General features: G+C 42.1%; 2 protein-coding genes across 9 annotated transcripts in view; one reads left to right on the top strand and one right to left on the bottom strand.

Annotated features, from left to right (window-relative positions):
* Positions 1-7762, bottom strand: part of SMG7 (SMG7 nonsense mediated mRNA decay factor) — an 86229-nt gene extending 78467 nt beyond the window's left edge. For all 4 annotated transcript variants that reach the window (XM_069546251.1, XM_069546254.1, XM_069546253.1 and 1 more), the window contains exon 1: positions 7037-7762. In XM_069546251.1, coding sequence (XP_069402352.1) covers positions 7037-7065 — 29 coding nt within the window. In that variant the 5' untranslated portion in view covers positions 7066-7762. The remainder of the gene's footprint in view (positions 1-7036) is intronic.
* Positions 6742-20009, top strand: part of NMNAT2 (nicotinamide nucleotide adenylyltransferase 2) — a 219724-nt gene continuing 206456 nt past the window's right edge. For 3 of the 5 annotated variants that reach the window (XM_069546263.1, XM_069546266.1, XM_069546265.1), the window contains exons 1-3: positions 6742-7203; positions 10042-10174; positions 11868-11951. In XM_069546263.1, coding sequence (XP_069402364.1) covers positions 11929-11951 — 23 coding nt within the window. In that variant the 5' untranslated portion in view covers positions 6742-7203; positions 10042-10174; positions 11868-11928. Of the gene's footprint in view, positions 7204-8594; positions 8766-10041; positions 10175-11867; positions 11952-20009 lie in introns of those variants that run through there. The other 2 variants (XM_069546264.1, XM_069546267.1) reach the window with 2 other exon arrangements.

The raw sequence follows: 20009 nt of genomic DNA, 5'->3' as shown, positions 1-20009 counted from the left end.
AAGGACGGACAGAGCTTAAAGGGAAAATGGGAACAGGCAAGAACTTTTAAGAGAAAGCTGAGTTTGGTCCACAAGACAGAAAACTAGTAAAGGCAGTGATTAAAAAGATTAAAAAAAGGAACACAGCACATCTGAAAGAAGGTTCTTGAGGGAGTAATACATAATCAAGAACAGAGTCAAGGAAGGGATTCTGCAGGACCCCACTGCCAAATGGCTTTTCCCTTTTCCCTCTACCAGCCACCAAGTCTTCAGAACTGACACTTCACATATGTCTAATTCTCTGTCCATAACAGAAAATTAGAAAGGCCTGGCTAGAATTCTGATGTTATACATTGAATGAGTTAATAAAATTTTTAAAAATGTATTTGGAATAAAGGAGACATAAGATGTTCTTCTTGCCTGAAATGTCAATTTAACCAATATCTACTTTTAAAAGTCCCAACCATATTTAAAAACCCAGACCAAATCTCACCTTCTTCAAGATACCTTCCTCATCCCAACTCTATTAGAATAAAGTTCCTTTCCCTTAAACTTGCACAGTACGTGTTTATCAATTCACTCACTAATAACCTTTCTCTAGTGTCTGAATTTCCCAGAGGCAAAGCCCGTATAATTGTGATCTGCACATTAGTATTCAGTAATTGCCAGTAAAATAAAACAATTTTTTAATAAATACATTTAAAACTTGTACAGGTTTATATAGGTAAACTCTAAACGTGGTAACTAGCCTATTACTACTGAAAACCAAACTGCTAAGAGAAGCCTTAGCCTTATTTGTAACCTGCAGTTTGAAGGAGGTGGGAAAAAATAAACCTAAGTCAATCTGCACCCACAGGGAACTTTGGCAATGTGCTGAAACATTTCTGGTTGTCACGAATGGGGTTGAATGATACTGGCATCTAGTGGGGAGAGGCCAAGGATGCTGTTAAACATCCCATGATGCACAGAATTGCTCCCCACAACAAGGAATTACCTACAGCACAAACCCTGAGCAAAACTGTTACCTAGTCTACTGGAGAATCATAATGTTTTTCTTAACATAGTCACCTACACTTAAAAACTGGGCCTCAGGGAAGGTGAAAACAACCTGTCGCTCTGCTTACTTGTTAACAAGAAAGGAGCTGGTTACTTCTCCCTTACCGTGTGACATGTTGGCGAAAATGCCACCACGGTATTTTTCTGTAACCGTTGATCAAGTCTAAGTTGTAACTTCTCAGGCCATTGACAGGTCTATTCACGACAATTTAAATACAGCTCGATTACAAAATTTAAATGGCAATGTGTGATAACCACCTGCCAAAATACCCACATACAGATGAACAATCCACTGTCCAGAAGACATTTGCTTAACAGTCTGTAACAGTCTATTCTCTGAAAAAGATCAGTTAAACAAACCCACCTAAACTTTCAGGTACTTATTCATGCCACCAGTAACAAAAGTCTGAAAGGCTAGCCAGGGTTAGAGATGGAGTTGTGGGCTGCAAATGGTATTTCTCCACCATACAACAAAACAGCCCTTTTTAAGTCTGAACTCTCATGCATCACAAAATTGCCTCATGACAAACTTGCTACACTAGAGGGTCCAGATCTTAATGTAACATATCTTAAAATACAAAACAAAAACTCGGCAAGTGCTTCATCGACCATGGAGGTAAAACAGAGCAGCTGTTAGAAAGCAATGGAACACAGGATGGAACAGGAAGTATACATTTTGAGTCCAACTGAAACCACAAGTGAAGCAGAAATTAACTGCTAAAATAATTTAGCCAGTTAATACCCAAGTAGGTTAAATGCTTTTAACACTACTCCAACAGAAAATAGACTTATAAGCCGCAAGAGAGGGTAGTTTTTTTCAAACAATTTCACCACATTTGGTAAATCAGCCACATTTGGCTGTATTTCTGGGACCAATGCTATTTTAAATCTTCAGCATGAGAGTGGGGAGGTGGGTGAATGGGTAAGGGGAAGACTTCTTGACCATGTGAATTAGCATCAGTACATGCTAAAGGACTTCTTGAGCCTTCCAGAACAGTGAATATCCAGTCTTCCATTACCAGATTCTTCCAGAATCTGGAGCCCACCCTATTTAGTGTTCGTATTTCCCCCAAACGATACCATGACCTAGTTCTCCTCTCCAGGCTAGAAAAAGACTCTGCTTGCTACTTTATCCAGTCTCATCCCTTCCCTTTCTCTCTCTCTGTCTCAAGGTTTAAAGTGACAAAGTTGATCTTACAACATACTGGATGTTTAATTAGTATTTAAATGACACTAATTTTTCTGCTATCTCAGGAAAAAACCTGTGGCTGCTGTAGATCTCTCCTTCTGGAAACAAAGTTTCTGACAAAGAATATGCTACTGGAATGCACCTCTCCACCCACAGAAGTATTATTCAGAAAACTTCTACAAAACAGGTAAGTTCTGGTTCTTTCCTGTGAAGTGGTCTAATACCAGGGATCAACTTCAAGTGGATCCCACTGGAAAACCTTCAGCATAAAAAGAAATTAAAGACAAAAAAATGAAAAAGGAGACTACTGAAGGAAAGACAGAGGGGAGTATAAACAGCTGCCTCCCACAACCACAGTAGGTGTCATTCAGAAGCATCAGCGGCCACCTTTTACAACCAGATTTGACCTGATACTCCCTATGGCTATGATTATTCTATGTACTCATCTTCCAAAACAACTTCAAAGATGTCCTTCCTGTCTGGTACTTTAATACTTACCCAGCTCCATTTTTCCAACCTTGACATGTTAATTTCCATATTTCTCTTCTTTCAAAGCATGATATTACACCTCACCTACTGTCTCCTCTATGGCCTATTCCCACCCTTGCCTACCCTTCTCAGATGAACAATATTCAATATACCTTTTTCTTTTATTCAACAAAGATGGCAAAGTCTTTAAAAATCTTTCCATTTTGTCATAAATCAAAAAAGAAAGCACTGAATTCTTTGAGTATTAAATTTCCAGTGTTTTCAGTCTAAAAGCCCCATATTTAAGACCATTTATTTTTATAAAATATAAAAATGTATTCTCAACTTAATCATTTAGATAGGACTCTAATTGGTCTATTTTAAAAAGTGATACTCCCTTCCCCTTTTAACAATGAAAGAGTCATCATTCTGTCTTGCCCAGAACATCACCCATACAGAGGATAGGCTTATCTTTCCTTTCATCTGCACACTATTTCTACAACTCAAGACTAATTCAGTCCCTGTGATGCTGACTTCCCTCTCTTTGTCATACTGAGGCTTCTTACCTCATATCCTCACTTCTCACTCTTTCGAAACTGCCACCTTATCCCCTGATTTGCCACTACCCCACCATTTCAACACCAGCTCATTTACTCTGACAAATTAACTCAGCTGAGACAGAACTAATTTTCATCTACATGAAGATCTGTAGCTGTATAGTCTAAAGACTGCCCAGTCACGGTCTTACACCACTGACAAAGGTAGACAACAACACTCTTCCTAAAATGAAAGTCACAAAGAATAACCGCTATACCCACAACCACACTCATTCAGCATCCTCCCCAAGTTGTCTATAAAAACCAATGGTTCCATATTCATCAAAGGAAAGAAAGTGAACATAATGCTTCCCTGAAGACATTCTCTAGACTCTCACAGCAGATTTTATTTTTAATTTTTAATACAATGTTTAAAGGTTACTGCCCATTTACAGTAATTATAAAATAATGGCTACATTTCCCGTGTTGTGCAATACATCTTTGAGTCTCTCTTACACCCAATAGTTCATACCTCCCACTCTTCCACCCCTATACTGCATCCCACTCTGTCCCCACTGGTAACCACTAGTTACCAGCACACTTCAAATGGAGTGAGTATCTAAAGAAGAGAAAGAAGTAAATTCTGGCTGGTGCACATCTTATTTTAACACCTCTTCCCATTTCTGTCGACTACTGGCCCTAAGATTTGCTTTTATTTACTTAAGACAAATGAGCAAGACTGAGAAAAGATTGGCTTTCAGGAATCTTTATGTGATTTCAGGTCCTACACCTATTCAATTTTGCCTGTTCAACTTTAGCTGGGAAATTTAGGCTATGTAAACATGTGTTCACTCTTATTTTCTCCCTTCTTTAAAAAACTAAATTCATTGCCAGGTGTCTACTATTGATTCCACAACCCAAGGATAAGTCTTCCTTACCATGCTAACTTTAAAAACACAAGATACATTAACATAGAAGCCTCTCAAAGCCAACTGATCTTCCCATTAAAAATACCACCATGGAACTTCCTTGGTGGTCCAGAGGCTAAGACTTCAAGCTCCCACTGCAGGGAGCCTGGATTAGAAGGCTGGCCAGGGAACAAGATTGCAACAAAGACCAAGTGCAGCCAAATAAATAAATATTTTTAAAAACTGGGCTTTTCAATCATCATTCATCATCATTTAAAAAAAATACCACCACTCTCCCGACCTGCTTTTCACCATACCTTTCTAGTCTCACTGACACCACCTTATTTCTGGTCCTTAACTGCCCACCACACAGATACACCTTCCTAACACAAAGCTATGAACATGTGATTTCCCTTCTAAACAAACCGTCTCAGTCTCCATTGTCCACTCATTTTAACGATACACTACAGGTCAAAGTATTCAAGGTTTTTTCTTTGTGGGCACTTAATCAAATAGACTTTCCCTTACCACCCTGTCTATATAAAACAGCACATCCCTGTCTTACTTTATTTTTCTTGCTAGTACTTATCACCATGTGATGAACATATTTATCTGTTCCTATGTTTATTTGTTGCATCCTTCCATCAGAAAATACTTTCCCATGTTCACTGTTAATCATTCACCACTGAATCCTCAGTGCCTAGAATATAGCAACCTCTCAAGACATATCTGTGGAAAGAATGGGTGAATTCAGACATGCTGCACACAGCATAGCTGGTCTGGAGTCAGAAGACCTATATTTGAGTTTTAGCTTCCACAAACCAATTATATGAGCCTCAATAATTTTAACTTTTGGGGGCTATGCTCTCTTCATCTGTAAAAAGAAGGGGTCAAACTTAATCTATGAAACTCTTTAAGTTTTTCCTGCTGCATCACCTTATACTTGTGTTTAACTGGACTGAATACTTCCCCCAGAGCCCAATCCTCCTTTCTATGTATCTCTGCTCAGTTTCCTTCATATGGATTCCTCCTGCGCAATCCACACTTCTCAGAATACTGTTTATCCTTAAGGTCCAATTTAAGTGCTGTTTTCTCCTTGAATCCTAGCAAACTGCAAACTCTCTAAGAGAAGGGTGGAGTTTTATACTCTTAGTAGTTAGTACAATGCCTCCCATATAGGTTATCACCAAAATGACTGATGAATCATGTGTATGAATGAGGAAATAAACAAAGGAAGCTTTCCCTGATTCACCCCAATTGCTCGAATACTCTGCCTTTGGACTCATGACACTTGGTATCTTTTATGATCCTTACCATAGTTTACTTGCCTAATATATGCTAACCTGCAAATTCCTTAAAATTAAGGACTGTCCTGACAGTTTCCATATCTCTACAGCACTTTTCATACATCTTCACCACGGTTGTATTTATTAAGCTTATCTGATATGTTAAACAACAAAGGGATAATAAAAGAGAAAAAGGACCTTGAAATACCCCTATAATTCCACCTACCTACCATGCAGTCATTGGGCATACATGCTGTCAGTTAAACTCAGGCATTCCACCATACTTGAAAGACCTCATCCTTCTCTACACACTCTGCTTAATAAAACGATTACTACTTTCAAAAGCAGAACAGCTACCCTCATGTAGCACTTAACTACAAACCTTTTCTTGCAGGGATCCACTCACATACCAATACTTTCACTTCACTAAATGGCTAAAATGACTTTCCTGCTCATTTCAGACTACTACCCTATCCAATTCCCTCCTCCACAAGGTATGAAACCACTTTTAAAATCATTTTACCATATGCTTGCCATTCTTAGTTTTGCTACTAAAAGACAAAAAGACCTGTTTCAGGGTCTCCCTTCCCCTTTTCTAAGCAGTGGCAACTCCTCACTTAAGTCTTAGGATCTTAACAATCTCATTTTCCTGTGCCATCAGGATCTTGACCCCCGTTTATCTCTACCTTCAAGCTCTTATTCTGCTTCCATGGAACCTTCCAAGCTGCACAATAGCTGGTGCAATACGCTCTCGCCACCATGTACTTGGTTCCAATCTGCATCTTCCTTCTCCAGTGTGTATTAATCGCCCCCTTAACCTCCCCTGATACACATCACACTCTCTCACACTCTGCACCCATGCGTCACTCTACCTCGACATACAAGTTCTTTACACCACTCTTAATGGATCTACACGACTCTCCGAATGGTATCTTCCGACGGATTCTAACCCAGTTTCTTCTGGGGGATCCAACCCCGGCTGTAGTACCTCCCTTTTTCTTCACTTCCTCATCCATTCCCTTCTTTATGCCCCCTACCCTCACCCCAGCAACTAACTACAGATGACATTATTTCTCAGTACTTCCAACCCCAGAACGATGAACAAACTCCAGTTTCCGGCGGCGTCCCCCTCCTCTAGGCCTCCCCCCACACCCCAGGTGTGCAGACTTCCACCTGGCCTTCTCCCCAGCCATCGCTCCAGCCCCACAACCACACCACGTTCCCCCACCGCAGGGATCAGACTCCTCCACACCCACCTCTATTCGGGGTCGCCGCCGCCTCTCCGGGCGCCTCCCCGCCCCGACTCGCCAGCGAGCCCCGGGCGCGCGCGCACACACACACGTTCTCACGCTTCCCTAACCTCCTTCCCCGCACCGAGACCAGCCAGCTCCGCGGGAACTCAGCCCGGCCCGCGGAGGGGGATAGGTACCCAAGTGCGTGCCCGCTCCGCCCCCTCCCGCCGAGCCTCTCGCAGCCCCCGCCTCCCAACCGGGAAAAGAGAGGACACAGCAACTCCCCCGCCACCCCGGACGTACCACCTCTGTGTCTGTTGCTCCGTGCCCCCAACCTTCGGCCCGCTCCCCCGCTCCGTACTGGGCCGGCCCCCACACTCACCGGAGATACTGCGCGCTCTGCAGGCTCATCCTCCGCCGCCGCGTCTTCCCGCGAAGCCTCTGCGCGTCTCTCAGGCTCCTCGGAGCGGCCCCGCGGCACCACGGGTGCTGGCGGCCGCCGCCATCTTCCTCTCCTCCGGCTCCTCCTCGCTCGGCGGGGGGGTGGGGGTGAGTGAGGCGAGGGGGGAGGGAGCGGGGAAAGCTGCTCTCGCTGCTGCTCCGGCCCTTGGGGCGCAGGGACACTCCGACCCGGGAAGGGGGGAGGGAAAGGGAGAAGGGATGGGGGCGGGGGGAAGAGGGACAGCAGAGGAAGGAAGTGGGGGGGGGGGTCTCTCGCGAGATTTCAGCGGCGCCGGTCCCTCCGGGTGATTTCCGCCTCTCTGTAGCGCTCGCTCTTGGGATCAGTTAGCCGTGCCGCGCCTGTGCGGCTGCTGAGTGGCCCAGTGGAGGCGCTTGGCGGCTTCCGGCCAACCCACCCCTCTCCTCCCGCGCGAGGGGGCAACCCCAGCCTCAGCGGGAACATCGAGCCCAAATCAATCGGGAGTTACACTCAAAGTCTTCCCCCGTCTTTCCACTCCGTCCGATTTCGCTCTTCCTTTTTTCCTTTCCTCCACTCTTCCCGACCGGAAACGCCGCCTCTTCCTCTTACAGTTCCGGCCCCCCAGTCCCTCGTCTCCGGTCCGGCCTCGCGCCCTAAAGTGACGCTAAGGACCCCCTCCTCTTTTCTGGGGCCCCTCCCTCTGCACGCAGGGACACAGTTGGAGAGGTTAGGGTGGAGCCCAGGGATGGAGAGAAAAGAAACCAATCGGATTGGATTAGCAGCTGCCAAGGCAACTGGAGGCTGTAGCTGTATTGTCATAGTAACCAATGTGTGCAGGCTGAATGACCCTCCCTTGACTTAGTGGATTCCCCGAAAAGTGCCTAGGGTTTCCCCTCGGGCTTCCCTTCCATCTTAAAGGCCTCCCCCAGGTTGGGAATCGGGTAGTTCTCCAGAGCAGTGAGGTTCATGTTCTCCTCCCTTTCCCTTTCCCGCAGCGATGGGGGAGATCCCGAGGCATTCACCATGGGCTTTTCCACCCGCCTGCGGGCGGGAACCGCCTCCATAGTTTTCCTCTCCATGACGGACGCGGGGAGGGCCAGGCCTACGAAAAAGATGCCGGGCCTGAAGGCTGGTGGGCGGTGGGCTGGAGCCGACTGGGCGAGGCGGCGGCGCTAGGCTGCGAGGCGGGCCAGGGGTTTCCCCATCACCGGGAGAGTTCTGGGAGGCGGGGTCCCGCCAGGACGGGGTCCCTGAGGGAGGAGAACGGCACACGACTGCCGAGATCCCTCGTCTGCCGACTGGGACATCCGACTTTCCCCAGCGGTCGGCCCCTCACAGAAATCCCCCAGACCCCACCCCACAATCGCACTCGGCCACGGAGCCTCCTCGGGAGTTCCCCGCGCGGCCTTCACGAGCCATCTCCTGCCACGAGGAGGCCGGAGTGGGGGTGGGAACTCATCTTGGAAGGCTGACAAGTGGTTTTTCCAGCACTTAGGGCAGGGGACACGGTGCGAAGTTCAGGGCCGCCATCCCTCGGAGAGGCACCCCTCCCGCCAGTGGGAGTCCCCCTTGCTTATCAAAAGCAGACGTCCCATTTCCTTTCTCCTCTTCAAATTTCCTTCTGTCGCGTGTCTGCAGTGTTTTAGAACTCGTCACTATGTATCTTTTGGGTTGCAGAGGAACGCATTGGGTAAGATAGTGTCAAGAAAAACAGATACTTGCGTGAAGTTCCAATGAAAGGTTTCTAGGAAATGGATTTTCATTCTTAGACCCAATCTTTTTGAATGGTTATTATGTGTATTTTATTTATCTCAGGTTTGAGGCAAAAAAGAAAAAAACACAGCAACGAATGGGTTCTTCATAATATGGAGTGTGGAAGTACCTGGAGAAGTTGTATCCTAGTGATTTGAAAGAATTATTTAGCATTTTACAAATTATATTTTCCATTGGTATTATGGAGCTGTCCCAAAGTACTTTAGGATGTGTAACGGGTAAACCCCCTAGGAATGCCGGCCTCATTTCATGGTTAAAATCAGAATTTTAAGGGGCTATTTTCTTTTGACTTGGGATACCTGATCCTTTCATGCTGGGTGAAGAGCCACTGTCAAAATCCTATTAAAAGACTGGACCAATGTCTATGTGTACGTTTGGAGGAAATGAAAGTGTAAGCTGCTTGAAGTTAAATCCCAAGGAGAGATTATCATTAACGAAATAGAAACTGAACTATGCCCCCTTGTGCTGCAAGCGTCTACTGTGATGTGGTGCGACACGCGGTTTGATTGCAGCTGTACAATGCCCCCTATCGTCCCTCCTCCCCCCCCCCCCCCCCCCCAGAGGCCGCCCACTCATGGGAAAGAGAGACACCTAGTGAAAGATTGTTCTCATCTCTGGTTTAGAATCCGACTTTTCTTCAACCTGCTAGCCCAAGGATGGAGATTACTGCTACATAGTACCGAAAATGGGTTTCCTCGGTGGCTCAGCGGTAAAGAATCTGCCTGCCAGTGCAGGAGACATAAGAGACATGGCTTCGATCAGGGTCGGGAAGATCTCCTGGAGGAGGGAATAGCAACCCACTCTAGTATTCTTGCCCGGAGAATACCATGGACAGAGGAGCCTGGCGGTCTACAGTCCATAGGTCGCAGAGTCTGAAGCGACTGAGCATGTAGGCACACAGTACCTAAAATACCATAGATTTCCTTTCTGAAATTTATTGGTTAGATTTTTTAAAAGATCTTAGCCAGAATAAAAAATTTTTATTATGTAAAATAACCACTCCCTTAGTAATTATCATAATAGCACTTTTTATGTCTGTGGCTCCTATGTCCAGTCAACAGTATATGGGCACATAACAAGCAATCTAGAAAAATACTAGTATCTTCTCATTTTGAAAACTGGGATCGGAAAAATGCATCTTTTTGTTGTGTTGTTTGTTTAATAAACATTACTGAGCATTTATTATATTTCAGACACTGTCCAGGTTACCATGGATACCACTGTGGAAGAGACATGTTCCCTGTCTGGGAGGAACCCACCTTTTGGTAGAGATACCAGAGAATAGAGATGTGATTTGGATGCAGTATTATGAGTGCGGCAGTTAAGGTAGGAAGAAAGTGCTTTAAGTGTGCTGATGAAGTTCAGACATATAAGCCATCTTTGTATTTTATTGCAGCTTTCCTAAGAATTTTTCAAGACTCTTCAGTAGCTTTAGTGTCTCAACAAACCAGATAGAATAGTAACATTTACACTTTACAGATTATAGAACATTGATACCCATCTTGAAAGTAACTTTAAAAGTCAATAGGATTCAGAAAGATTATGATCCAAGTTTATATATTGCTTAATGTACACTTTCCAATTTCATCTCTTTCTACTAGCCCCCATCAACAGGTTTGTAGAATATAAGCATCTTCCTGCAGTATTATTCACCTTGTTCCCCCCTGCCAGAAAAGGTTACATTGAAACTAAAAGAAATTATAGAAGACAAGCTGTTTCATTTTGTTTCATCCTACCTAATCTTAAATTTTTCACTTTATGCCTAAGTGATTTTATGGAAAAATCATAAGCTAGCAGATTTGAGCGCATCCCAAGTCTGCCATCTCAGTCTCTGAACTTCAGTTTTTTCCTTGATTAAAGGAAACATTACCTATAGAAGTTTTCTGTAAACTTTAATGATAACTGTATGCATATATGGTGGCTCACCTGGGGTCACACAGAGTTGGACACAACTGAGGCGACTTAGCAGCAGCAGCAGCTGGTAAAGAATCCACCTGCAATGTGGGAAACCTGGGTTCAATCCCTGGGTTGGAAAGATCCTCTGATGAAAGGAACAGCTGCCCACGCCAGTATTCTGGCCTGGAGAATCCCATAGACTGCATAGTTCGTGGGGTCACAAAGAGTTGAACACAACTGAGTGACTTTCACTTTTTACTCTCATGAATATATGAGTGCCTGATGTACAGCACTGGCATTTGATTAATGTTTTTGACTTGTTGCTCTTTTATCAAGCTAAAACTACTAATATAGAACTACTGCAGCATAAAATTATTTAAAAAAAAATAGGTTATCCAGTCTTTGTCTGTAATACTCATAAATCTGGCCACACACCCAAATTTGTTCTCATTCAGTGCTAGAAGATAGATTTCTTTGTCCTCGACTCTGATTACAGAAAAGAATACAGTATCAGGACATTGTGAGTCACATTCCAGAGGGTTGAAACTTAAAAAAAAAAAAAAAACCTTTTATCATTAAAAACAGCTTAATATAACCACACTTCTGCCCAAGTAAATAGAGTGGCCAGTTTTCAACCAGACACCAAGTACTTGCTAAGAAGCTACTCTTTTTTTTTTTTCTTTTTCTTTTTACTTTATTTTACTTTACAATTCTGTATTGGTTTTGCCATACATTGACATGAGTCCACCATGGGTATACATGCATTCCCAAACATGAACCCCCCTCCCACCTCCCACCCCATAATATCTCTCTGGGTCATCCCCGTGTACCAGCCCCAAGCATGCTATATCCTGCATCGGACATAGACTGGCGATTCGATTAAGAAGCTACTCTTAACATTCCTATTGAATTTACTCAGAGCTTTGGTAACCTGATAATTAATATATAGCAAGCCTCCTCCCTTTTACTAATAATACACATCTCACCTATTCCATGAACCCTTAACAAGTACTAATTTATTTTGATAATTAACCTATATAGTCTGATTGTTTACAAATCTTGTGTACAATAGATACTTCATAAATGTGTTTCTATTTTGATGAAAATGATTTGTCAATTGCAGTACTCAAGGACACAATGTATAGGAAGCTGGCCCGTGTTCTCTTCAGTACCACACCTCAGACATGGAACTAAGTGATTCAATCAAGTGAGTAATTCATTCTCTTCAAATAGTGAGTCGAATACAAGTTGATTGAACTCACTCGCAGCCTTTCTCAAACAAACAGTTCATTTATTTCTCAAACACTGTAAATTTATTCATTCATTTCCAAGAAGGAGTCACTGAGCCTCCAGAACAGTCAGGAAGCATTGCAGTTCAAGATTTAAGAGGAGAAACTTCTGGTTTGGGAGACAGTGAGATGGCAGCAGTAGTCAGAGCTTGCTCTCTCCTCCTTCACTCTCCTAATAATTTCTAGAGGAAACCCTATTAATCTGCAAGAGTTCCTCTTAACTCCCAGTAAGAAAACACTTCTGCTAAAGAACTACACCTTAAAATCCTATCTACTGTTTTCATGGATGTAGACCATCTGGAGAAGACAGGAAGAAATGCCCATAGGGAAGACTGAAGAGTATCAAAAAAGAAAATTAAAACCTTGGCCTCTTATACTTTATGTTGTCCAACGGCCTTTGTGTTCATGGATTTCTTCACTACTCCAAGAACAGTACTATGGAAACCAGCATGGGGTCCCTAGTCTAAAATCAATGTATTTCATGTCAAAATATGTTGTATTACCCAGAAGCTGCCTTTTTTTTTTTTCTTAAAACACCCAAATAAAAGGAAAACAATTTTTTCACTATTTTATAGTCACCTCTTTCCTTATATCTGGAGCAGAGTCAACTATTTTTGAGCATGGAGAATGTGAAACTGATACTGTGATATCTCCTCTTCTTCAGAACCATAGGAAACCACACGTGTGCATACACGCTCATGCACACATGCACACAGTCCTCTTTTCCCTGCCTCTATTATTATTTTTTTTTCCTGCCTCTATTATTTTACCACTTCCATTTTCAGTTGAAGTTAAAATCTGATATAGATGAAAAGCAAAGCAGCTCACGATATGCATTTGTTATTTCAAGGCTTACTATGGAGAGGTACCCAAGTACTATTCTGCTTTGCTTAACTATCCTAGGATGTTTTCTGTTCACAGAAAAGTTTATAACACATGTTATAAACCGAGATAGTTTGTCTTGTATTTATAAAATTTCTTAATATCATTGGATTACAAGATATGAGAGCATGTCCCAGAAGAAGTTAGTGAATTAATATATTCTTATAGTCTATATTTTAGCCATGTTAATCTTTAAAGTTTTTATTTTAAATTCTTGGCTTGGATTTTCCATTGGCTTTCCATCGCTCTTAGAATAAAGTCCCCAGTCCTTAGGATGACCTACATGATCTGGTTCTTGCCTGCCTTTTCTCTAACATTTCCTAAAGTCAGCACTTGAACCACAGTGACCTTCCTTTAGGTCCTTAAATAAGTGGTATTCTTTTCTACTCAGAGCCTTTACACCAGCTGTTTCCTTATTTATATAACTTTTCTCCCTTCTTATGCTTCAAGCCTAAACTGGAACATCTTTGGAAAAGTCTTCCCTGCCCCGCACCCCATCAAGCTAGGTTAGCTACACCTACTACATACTCCCATAGCACCCTGCCCGTCTTCTTCGTGGCGTTTGTCATATTTGTAATTCTTTATTCAATGTCTGTTGCCTCCAGTTGGCTATAAACTCTGTAAGTGCAGACACTACCTGTTTTTTGCTTGCTGCTGTTTATCATGCCCTCAGCAGGTTGCCTGATACAAGGATGCTCATAAATGTTTGTAGAATCAATCAATCTTGGGAAAATTGTGAAGTTTGGACCCTGACTTTTCCTATAAATGCTTAAAATTTCTGACCACCTTTCTGTGGAATATTGAAGTCTAAGCAATATGAGAAGCATTACTAAGCAATAAGAGAAGAAATTTTCTGGGCCTTCAACCTGTCTGAGAAATTGAAATTATTAAATGTAATTTACTTAGGCAGCCAGTAAAGAGCACACTAATAAGATTTATGGATAACTCATCAATTATCTAACAGCAAAGTCTCATACTTCAATGTAGGAAAAAGGTCTTCGGTGTCCAAATTACTTTTATTTAACTTTTATATTTTCTACTTTAGGGATAGGGGAACCAGTTAATCCTCTTATCATGTGGCAAAAGAAAAGCACACTTCTGGGGAAGATGGCAAGAGAGAAGACAGGCGATCAGCTAGGTTGGAAACAGGATAGAAAATTTAGATGTAAAAAATCAGAAAGAAAATTGAGTCAGAGTATAGAACAGAAAACTCAGTGGTCTTTGTATTACTCACTGGAAAGATGTTTATAAATCCTGGCATTATTATTGTTGTTGTTTTCTCCTGTAATAGGATAGGGCTAAATAAATTTAATGTATGTTTCCTAAGGAGAGGGTCATATGCCATTTCAAAGTAAATGGGATATTTATATTTAAGTTATATTTCTAGAGACAGGCATGTTATCTGAGTTCATGGTGGCTCAGTGGTAAAGAATCTGCCTACAATGCAGGAGATGCGGGTTTGATCCCTGGGTCAAGGAGATCCCTGGAGAAGGAAATGGCAACCCACTCTGGTATTTTTGCCACAAAAATCCCATGGACAGAGAAGCCTTGTGGGCCACAATCCACAGGGTCGCAGAAGAGTTGGAAACAACTCAGTGACTAAACAGCTAGCGACCTAACAGCTAGATGATGCACCTAGCAACATCAGGCACTTGGTGGGCACTCAGCAGGCGGTGCTGCTCTTGTTACACATACTCAACTTCACATTCTAAATAACTTAGATTTAAAAAAAAATAATGTTGTAAAATTGCATTTGGAGAGAGAGAGGTACACAGCATGCTGCCTTAAAACTCTGACCAGCTGTATCACGTGACCAAGTATAAACTGCCAAGAGAGAAAACAGCTTTCATGTACCTACAGAGGATGTCTCAGTTCATTAGGAGTTTTATATTTGAATGAGATGAGGTCCAAGATCTGCCAAAACTGAAGAGGATAAGGAGGCTTAGAAGGAGCAAAGCCACCTGTTTGTGCTTTCCCTGCCCTCTTTCAAACTGACATTTCTGGAAGGCTCTCTGGCTCACTCTCCCATTGTCTTGCTCTCTCTCAGCCAGTGGCTGTGACCTTTCCTTTATGGTATCCAAAGTGATCCGACCCTTTGTCCAAGAAGATGTTCAAGGGTTTAGTTCTTCTTGAAAAATAACCCTGTGGTAAACTTATCCGGCATGCCAACTCTTAGAATACCAACATTTCCAAAATGTAGGCAGCAGTGGCCTAGATGTTACAGAAGGTAATCAGCTTGTAGAAAGCGAAGTTGAAGTCCTTTTTTCTGTTAATATTTGTTGGACAGCTAAATTGTAGCATTATAGTGCGATAGGAATTTTAGGTAAAGACATTAGAGTCCACAGGGCGTGTTCAACTGATGATCCATTCCTATCTTTCTCGCTCTTTAAAGACAAATCTCAACCAATCTTTTACTTCTCAGAGCCTTAATCTGTGTGTATTTAATACTAAGGAGAAAGCTTAATGAGTTATGGATCCTCTAGAATTTTAGTGTTTAATTATTTATTCAGTTTTTTCATTCACTCAATCCTCAAAAGCATATTGAGAATTTTCTCTGTGTTGGGTCATATGCTAGTCACTGGGGTGCAAATGCGAACAATACAATCTTGCTCTCAAGGGTTTAAAGCTTAGAGGAGAATTATGGGGCAGTTGTAGTAGAGAGTGTAAAACTTTTCGAGGTCTTTGGAACCATTCCATCTTGAAATCAGGTGCAGACAGACATGCAATCAGATGGTCCTTAAGTGTTCCAGTCAGCTTCAAAGTCTTTCAGAATGAGGTTTTGCAGAGTTAACTTTTTCAAATTCTATTTCCCTGAAGGAAAAGGAATATTTACAATTCAGCTACCAGAAGAGTGATGGCAAACCACAGCTTAAAGTATTCTAGGCTAAAATGTGGCTGCAGGATGCAACCTTTGTAATTCTATGTCACAGTTACGTTTAGGTTAATATGGCTTATATAAGTTATATACTATAGTAGGTGTAAAGTCTAACTGTGACGTAGACTTGCACGGAAAATGGCCAAAAACACAATACTAAGAGCAGTTATTTCTGTGAGGCAAATTATTTATGGGAGGCTTTTATTGATCTCCCACCAACCAAAAAGTAAATTTTGATTTACTTAGATTTTATTGTTGTGGTGGTTGCTATTGTTGCTAGGAGTTTCATTGTTTGTCATTGTTTTTAAAGAATGTCTGGACTCTCTGCCAAGTTGCGGAAGCCTAAGAGTAATGTGGAAACTGAATAGGAGATAGATTAAAAATAAATGTAATAGCTTTTTGCATACAGGGAATTTAAAAAAAAACCTTATTAGAGGCTATTCCCAAAGACATGTCCTAAGGCTCACTGTAACACAATATCAGGTACTGATACTTTTGTACAAAAGTTGACGCGGGTGATCATCTTTGAGTACATCATTGCTGACCTTTGGCAATTCTGGATCTACTGGGAACCATCACAGCCTGAGAAGGATGAAATGCCCTAGATGGGATTCACAAAGGATCATTTTATATAACAAAAGTCTAACATTAAACCTTTACTGAACATTTTTGCCTTCTCTTCTCTTTAGAATTCTCTTCTCATCCCTCAACTTTAGGTCATACCTGACCCCTCCCAGTTGTATAACAACTTGCATTTCCTCATTTCTCTGGAATGTGACCAGTCAGGAAACTCAACATTTACTTTGCTCTTTTTTTTCCTAGTGAGAAAGAAAGATAGGGAAGAAAACTGAATTGAGAAAGAAGCAAGAGCACGGAAAGAGAAAAGGGACATTATAAAGTCTGGAGGAAGCAAAAGAAGAGATGGATGAGCAAAAAACCATATTACCTGGTAGTAGTAATAGCTGTTAGACCCTTACCTATTAGAATCTACTTTCTGTGAGACTCTAAGAAATGACTAGATCCCCAGTCCAAATTAAAAACAAGAAAGGAACTTGGCAACCTCTGAAATATACTTTCAGACCCAGTGATCTCTATCTGCTGAATGGGACATCTCTGATTCTTGCTGACAAGTTCAAGATGTTTTCCATTTAATGATCCTTTTTGAGGCTGGTACAGACCATGAGAAACTTTATATTGCCATTTTAAAAGTTGATATTCCCCCAAACAAAATATATCATTTGAATTTAGCCTGCAGGTACAATGTGGAGTATTACCCTTCTCTTACCTCTTACACATGTAATGGTGAAAGCACCATGTAAGTACAGAGTAGTGCAGTCCAAACAGTTGCTAAAACTGCTAGACACTCTGCTGAAAATCCTTTTTCCCCTCAGGTGGTTTTAAGATCACTTGGAACCTTCTAATTAAATCTGACACTCTCTTGTAAGTTTTTCATTCTTTTAAGCTTTCTGTTCTACTGGGTGATACTAATCATGTTTCCTTTACCAAAACAATTTTTACTTTGAATCCAATGACACTTTAATTTTTTTTTTAATTTTAGTACCTTAACCTTATCTTTAATTCATTATACTGTTATGGTTCTAGTGATACATAATAAACACTTGGCTATAAATCCATAAATGGAAACATAATGACAGGACTTGGTCACTTCTTGGATGTGAGCACTGGAGAGGAAGTAATCCAGGAGACTCCAGGTTTCTGCTTGAGAAACTAAATGAAAATAGAAATCACAAGAGAAGAAATAGTTTGGAGTGATGTGTGGATATGAAGATAATGGATTTTTATGGACATGTTAAACTGGAGTGGTCTGGAGTTGAGAGATCTTGTGATCCGGAGAACTTGAAAGAAATCTGACTAGAGTTGTAAATTTGGGAGTCATCAACATGTAGATGTTACTGAAGATACTTGAGTGGTTTCAAAAAGCTTGTCTATAAAGTCAGAGAGCTAGGAGAGGTTTTGTCTCACAGAGAGGTGAGAGCCTTCAGCAGAAAGGATCCAGAATAGAAAAATAAGAGGTAAAAGAGAGGCTCAGGAGATAGGAAATGCGGCTTCTGAAGAAATGGGAAGAGAGACTTTCAGGACACAAAGGCAGAGATGGAAATCTTTTCTCTGATGGAATAATAATGAGATGGTAAATTATGGAGTTTCTCCCCCCCAGCCCCAATATTTTCTTTTATCCCTTGCCCTCTAGGATTTTAAAACTTCAGGTAATAAAATCACATAGATTCTGAAGAATCAAGACAAAGACTGATGATTTAAGGGCAAGGCTTTCAGCATCAGAATATATTAAAAGTTCTTCAAATTGATATGTACAGAAAATCAGAGAGGAGAGCAAGAAACAAAGGGACTTTGTACTCTGCCTCCCTTCATCCCAAGTCAGAATACCGAGGAGACTTACAGAGATTCTGAATAGGTTTTTGACATTTGAGAACAGAGGGAACCTCAGTCCCCATTACTGAATAAAGCCAAAGAAGGTAGCAAGACCACAGAATTCCTCACATCCAGAAAGGCAGAGGAAAATAGTCAAAATGGTATTGTGAGCGATGCTTTGAATGTCCGCATCTTCTCCAAGAACTCCAGCCACAAAAACATTTTCTTCTTTAAATTAAAAAATGTCTCTGGGTTCAGTCACAAGAGAATCATCTCTAGGTATCAGAAGTAAAAAGCAGCACCACTAGTTTAGTGAACCTAGAGCTGGGGCCCTGATGGTCTTCTAGGTCTGGAAGCAAGTAGAAGTTGGCTGGGAGTTTGAATTCCTCAGAGTAGTGGGGATCAACAGCATCCTGTATAGGGTATGGCACCTTAGTCAGGCTCACTGTGAAACTGGTATTTGGGAAAACCTTCCAAATGGTTTCCACCCTGACCTAGAGTTTTTAAAAAATGAACCAAAGCAAGCCCCAGCTTGTCTGCAGTGGTGAAAGCAAGAAGAGAAATCAGGGCACCCTGTCTGCTTTCCTGCCTGACAGACAGATCTGCTATCTTCTCTGATATCCCTGAGGGTCAGGAGGCCTGAGATACCTAGTTCTGGACAAAGGGGTTTCCAGATCTACCTGGAGGCTACACTGAAGTGTGTGCATGCTTAGCCGTGTCCAACTCTTTGCAACCCCATGGACCATAGCTCGTCAGGTTCCTCTGTCCGTGGGATTCTTCAGGCAAGAATACTGGAGTAGGTTGTCATTCCCTTCCCCAGGGGATCTTCCCGGCCCAGAGATTGAACCCAGGTCTCCTGCATTATAGGCAGATTCTTTACCATCTGCTTCTAAATATTTCAAGAACTTTAGAAAATTCTCAGTGTATATTGTCTCTCCAAATATGACTTCCACCATACTGTTTATTCTCATCCTAAAACTACTGATGAGATGCCTGCTTCATGTATTCTGTGTATTGCTGTGAAACAAACCTTTCCAAAAACACAGTGGCATAAAACAATAACCACCTTATTAATCTCCAAGATTCTGTGTGATACGAATTTGGATAGGTACTTCAGGGATAGCTAGACTCTGCTTCATGATGTTCAGGGTGTCAGATGAGAGGACGTGACCAGCTGGTGATCATCTGAATAACTGGGGTTTTTTGGTTCATGTATCTAGGCTACAGTCAGCCAGGCAGAACTCTACTGGAACTATAAGGTGGGATGCCTACACACGACTTCTCTGTGAGGTTTGAATTTCCTCACAATGTAGTATGATTTCCTCATGGTAATCATACTATTTAATGGCAACTCAGAGCTCCGATAGTGACTGTTCCAGAAAATGAGGCAAAAGCTATCTAATAAGACTTTCATTATCTAGGCTCAGAAATCATATAATATCTCTTCGACCTTACTTGGGCTTCCCAGGTGACTCAGACGGTAAAGAATCTGCTGCAATGCAGGAGATGCAAGAGATGTGGGTTCGATCCCTGGGTTGGGAAGATCCCCTGGAGGAGAGCATGGCAACCCACTCCAGTATTTTTGCCTGGAGAATCCCCATGGTCAGAGGAGCCTGGCAGGCTACAGTCCGTGGGGTTGCAAAGAGTCAGACAACGAATGAGCCACTAAGCATACAATAAACCTGCCCAGATGGGAGGAATGCAGGGGCTAGACCCACCTCTTAATAGAAGGCATATCAAAGAATTTGTGGCTGCAGTTTTAAACTACCGCAATACAGTTCAAAATAGGTTTGTATTCTGCATGAATTCCTTAATCTTCCAATTCAGTAAT

This window comes from Ovis canadensis, chromosome 12 (assembly GCF_042477335.2).
Source record: "Ovis canadensis isolate MfBH-ARS-UI-01 breed Bighorn chromosome 12, ARS-UI_OviCan_v2, whole genome shotgun sequence".
In the NCBI taxonomy this organism is placed as follows: Eukaryota; Metazoa; Chordata; class Mammalia; order Artiodactyla; family Bovidae; genus Ovis; species Ovis canadensis.
Note: the sequence above shows the minus strand (reverse complement) of the source record. Positions and strands in the feature narration are given on the sequence as shown.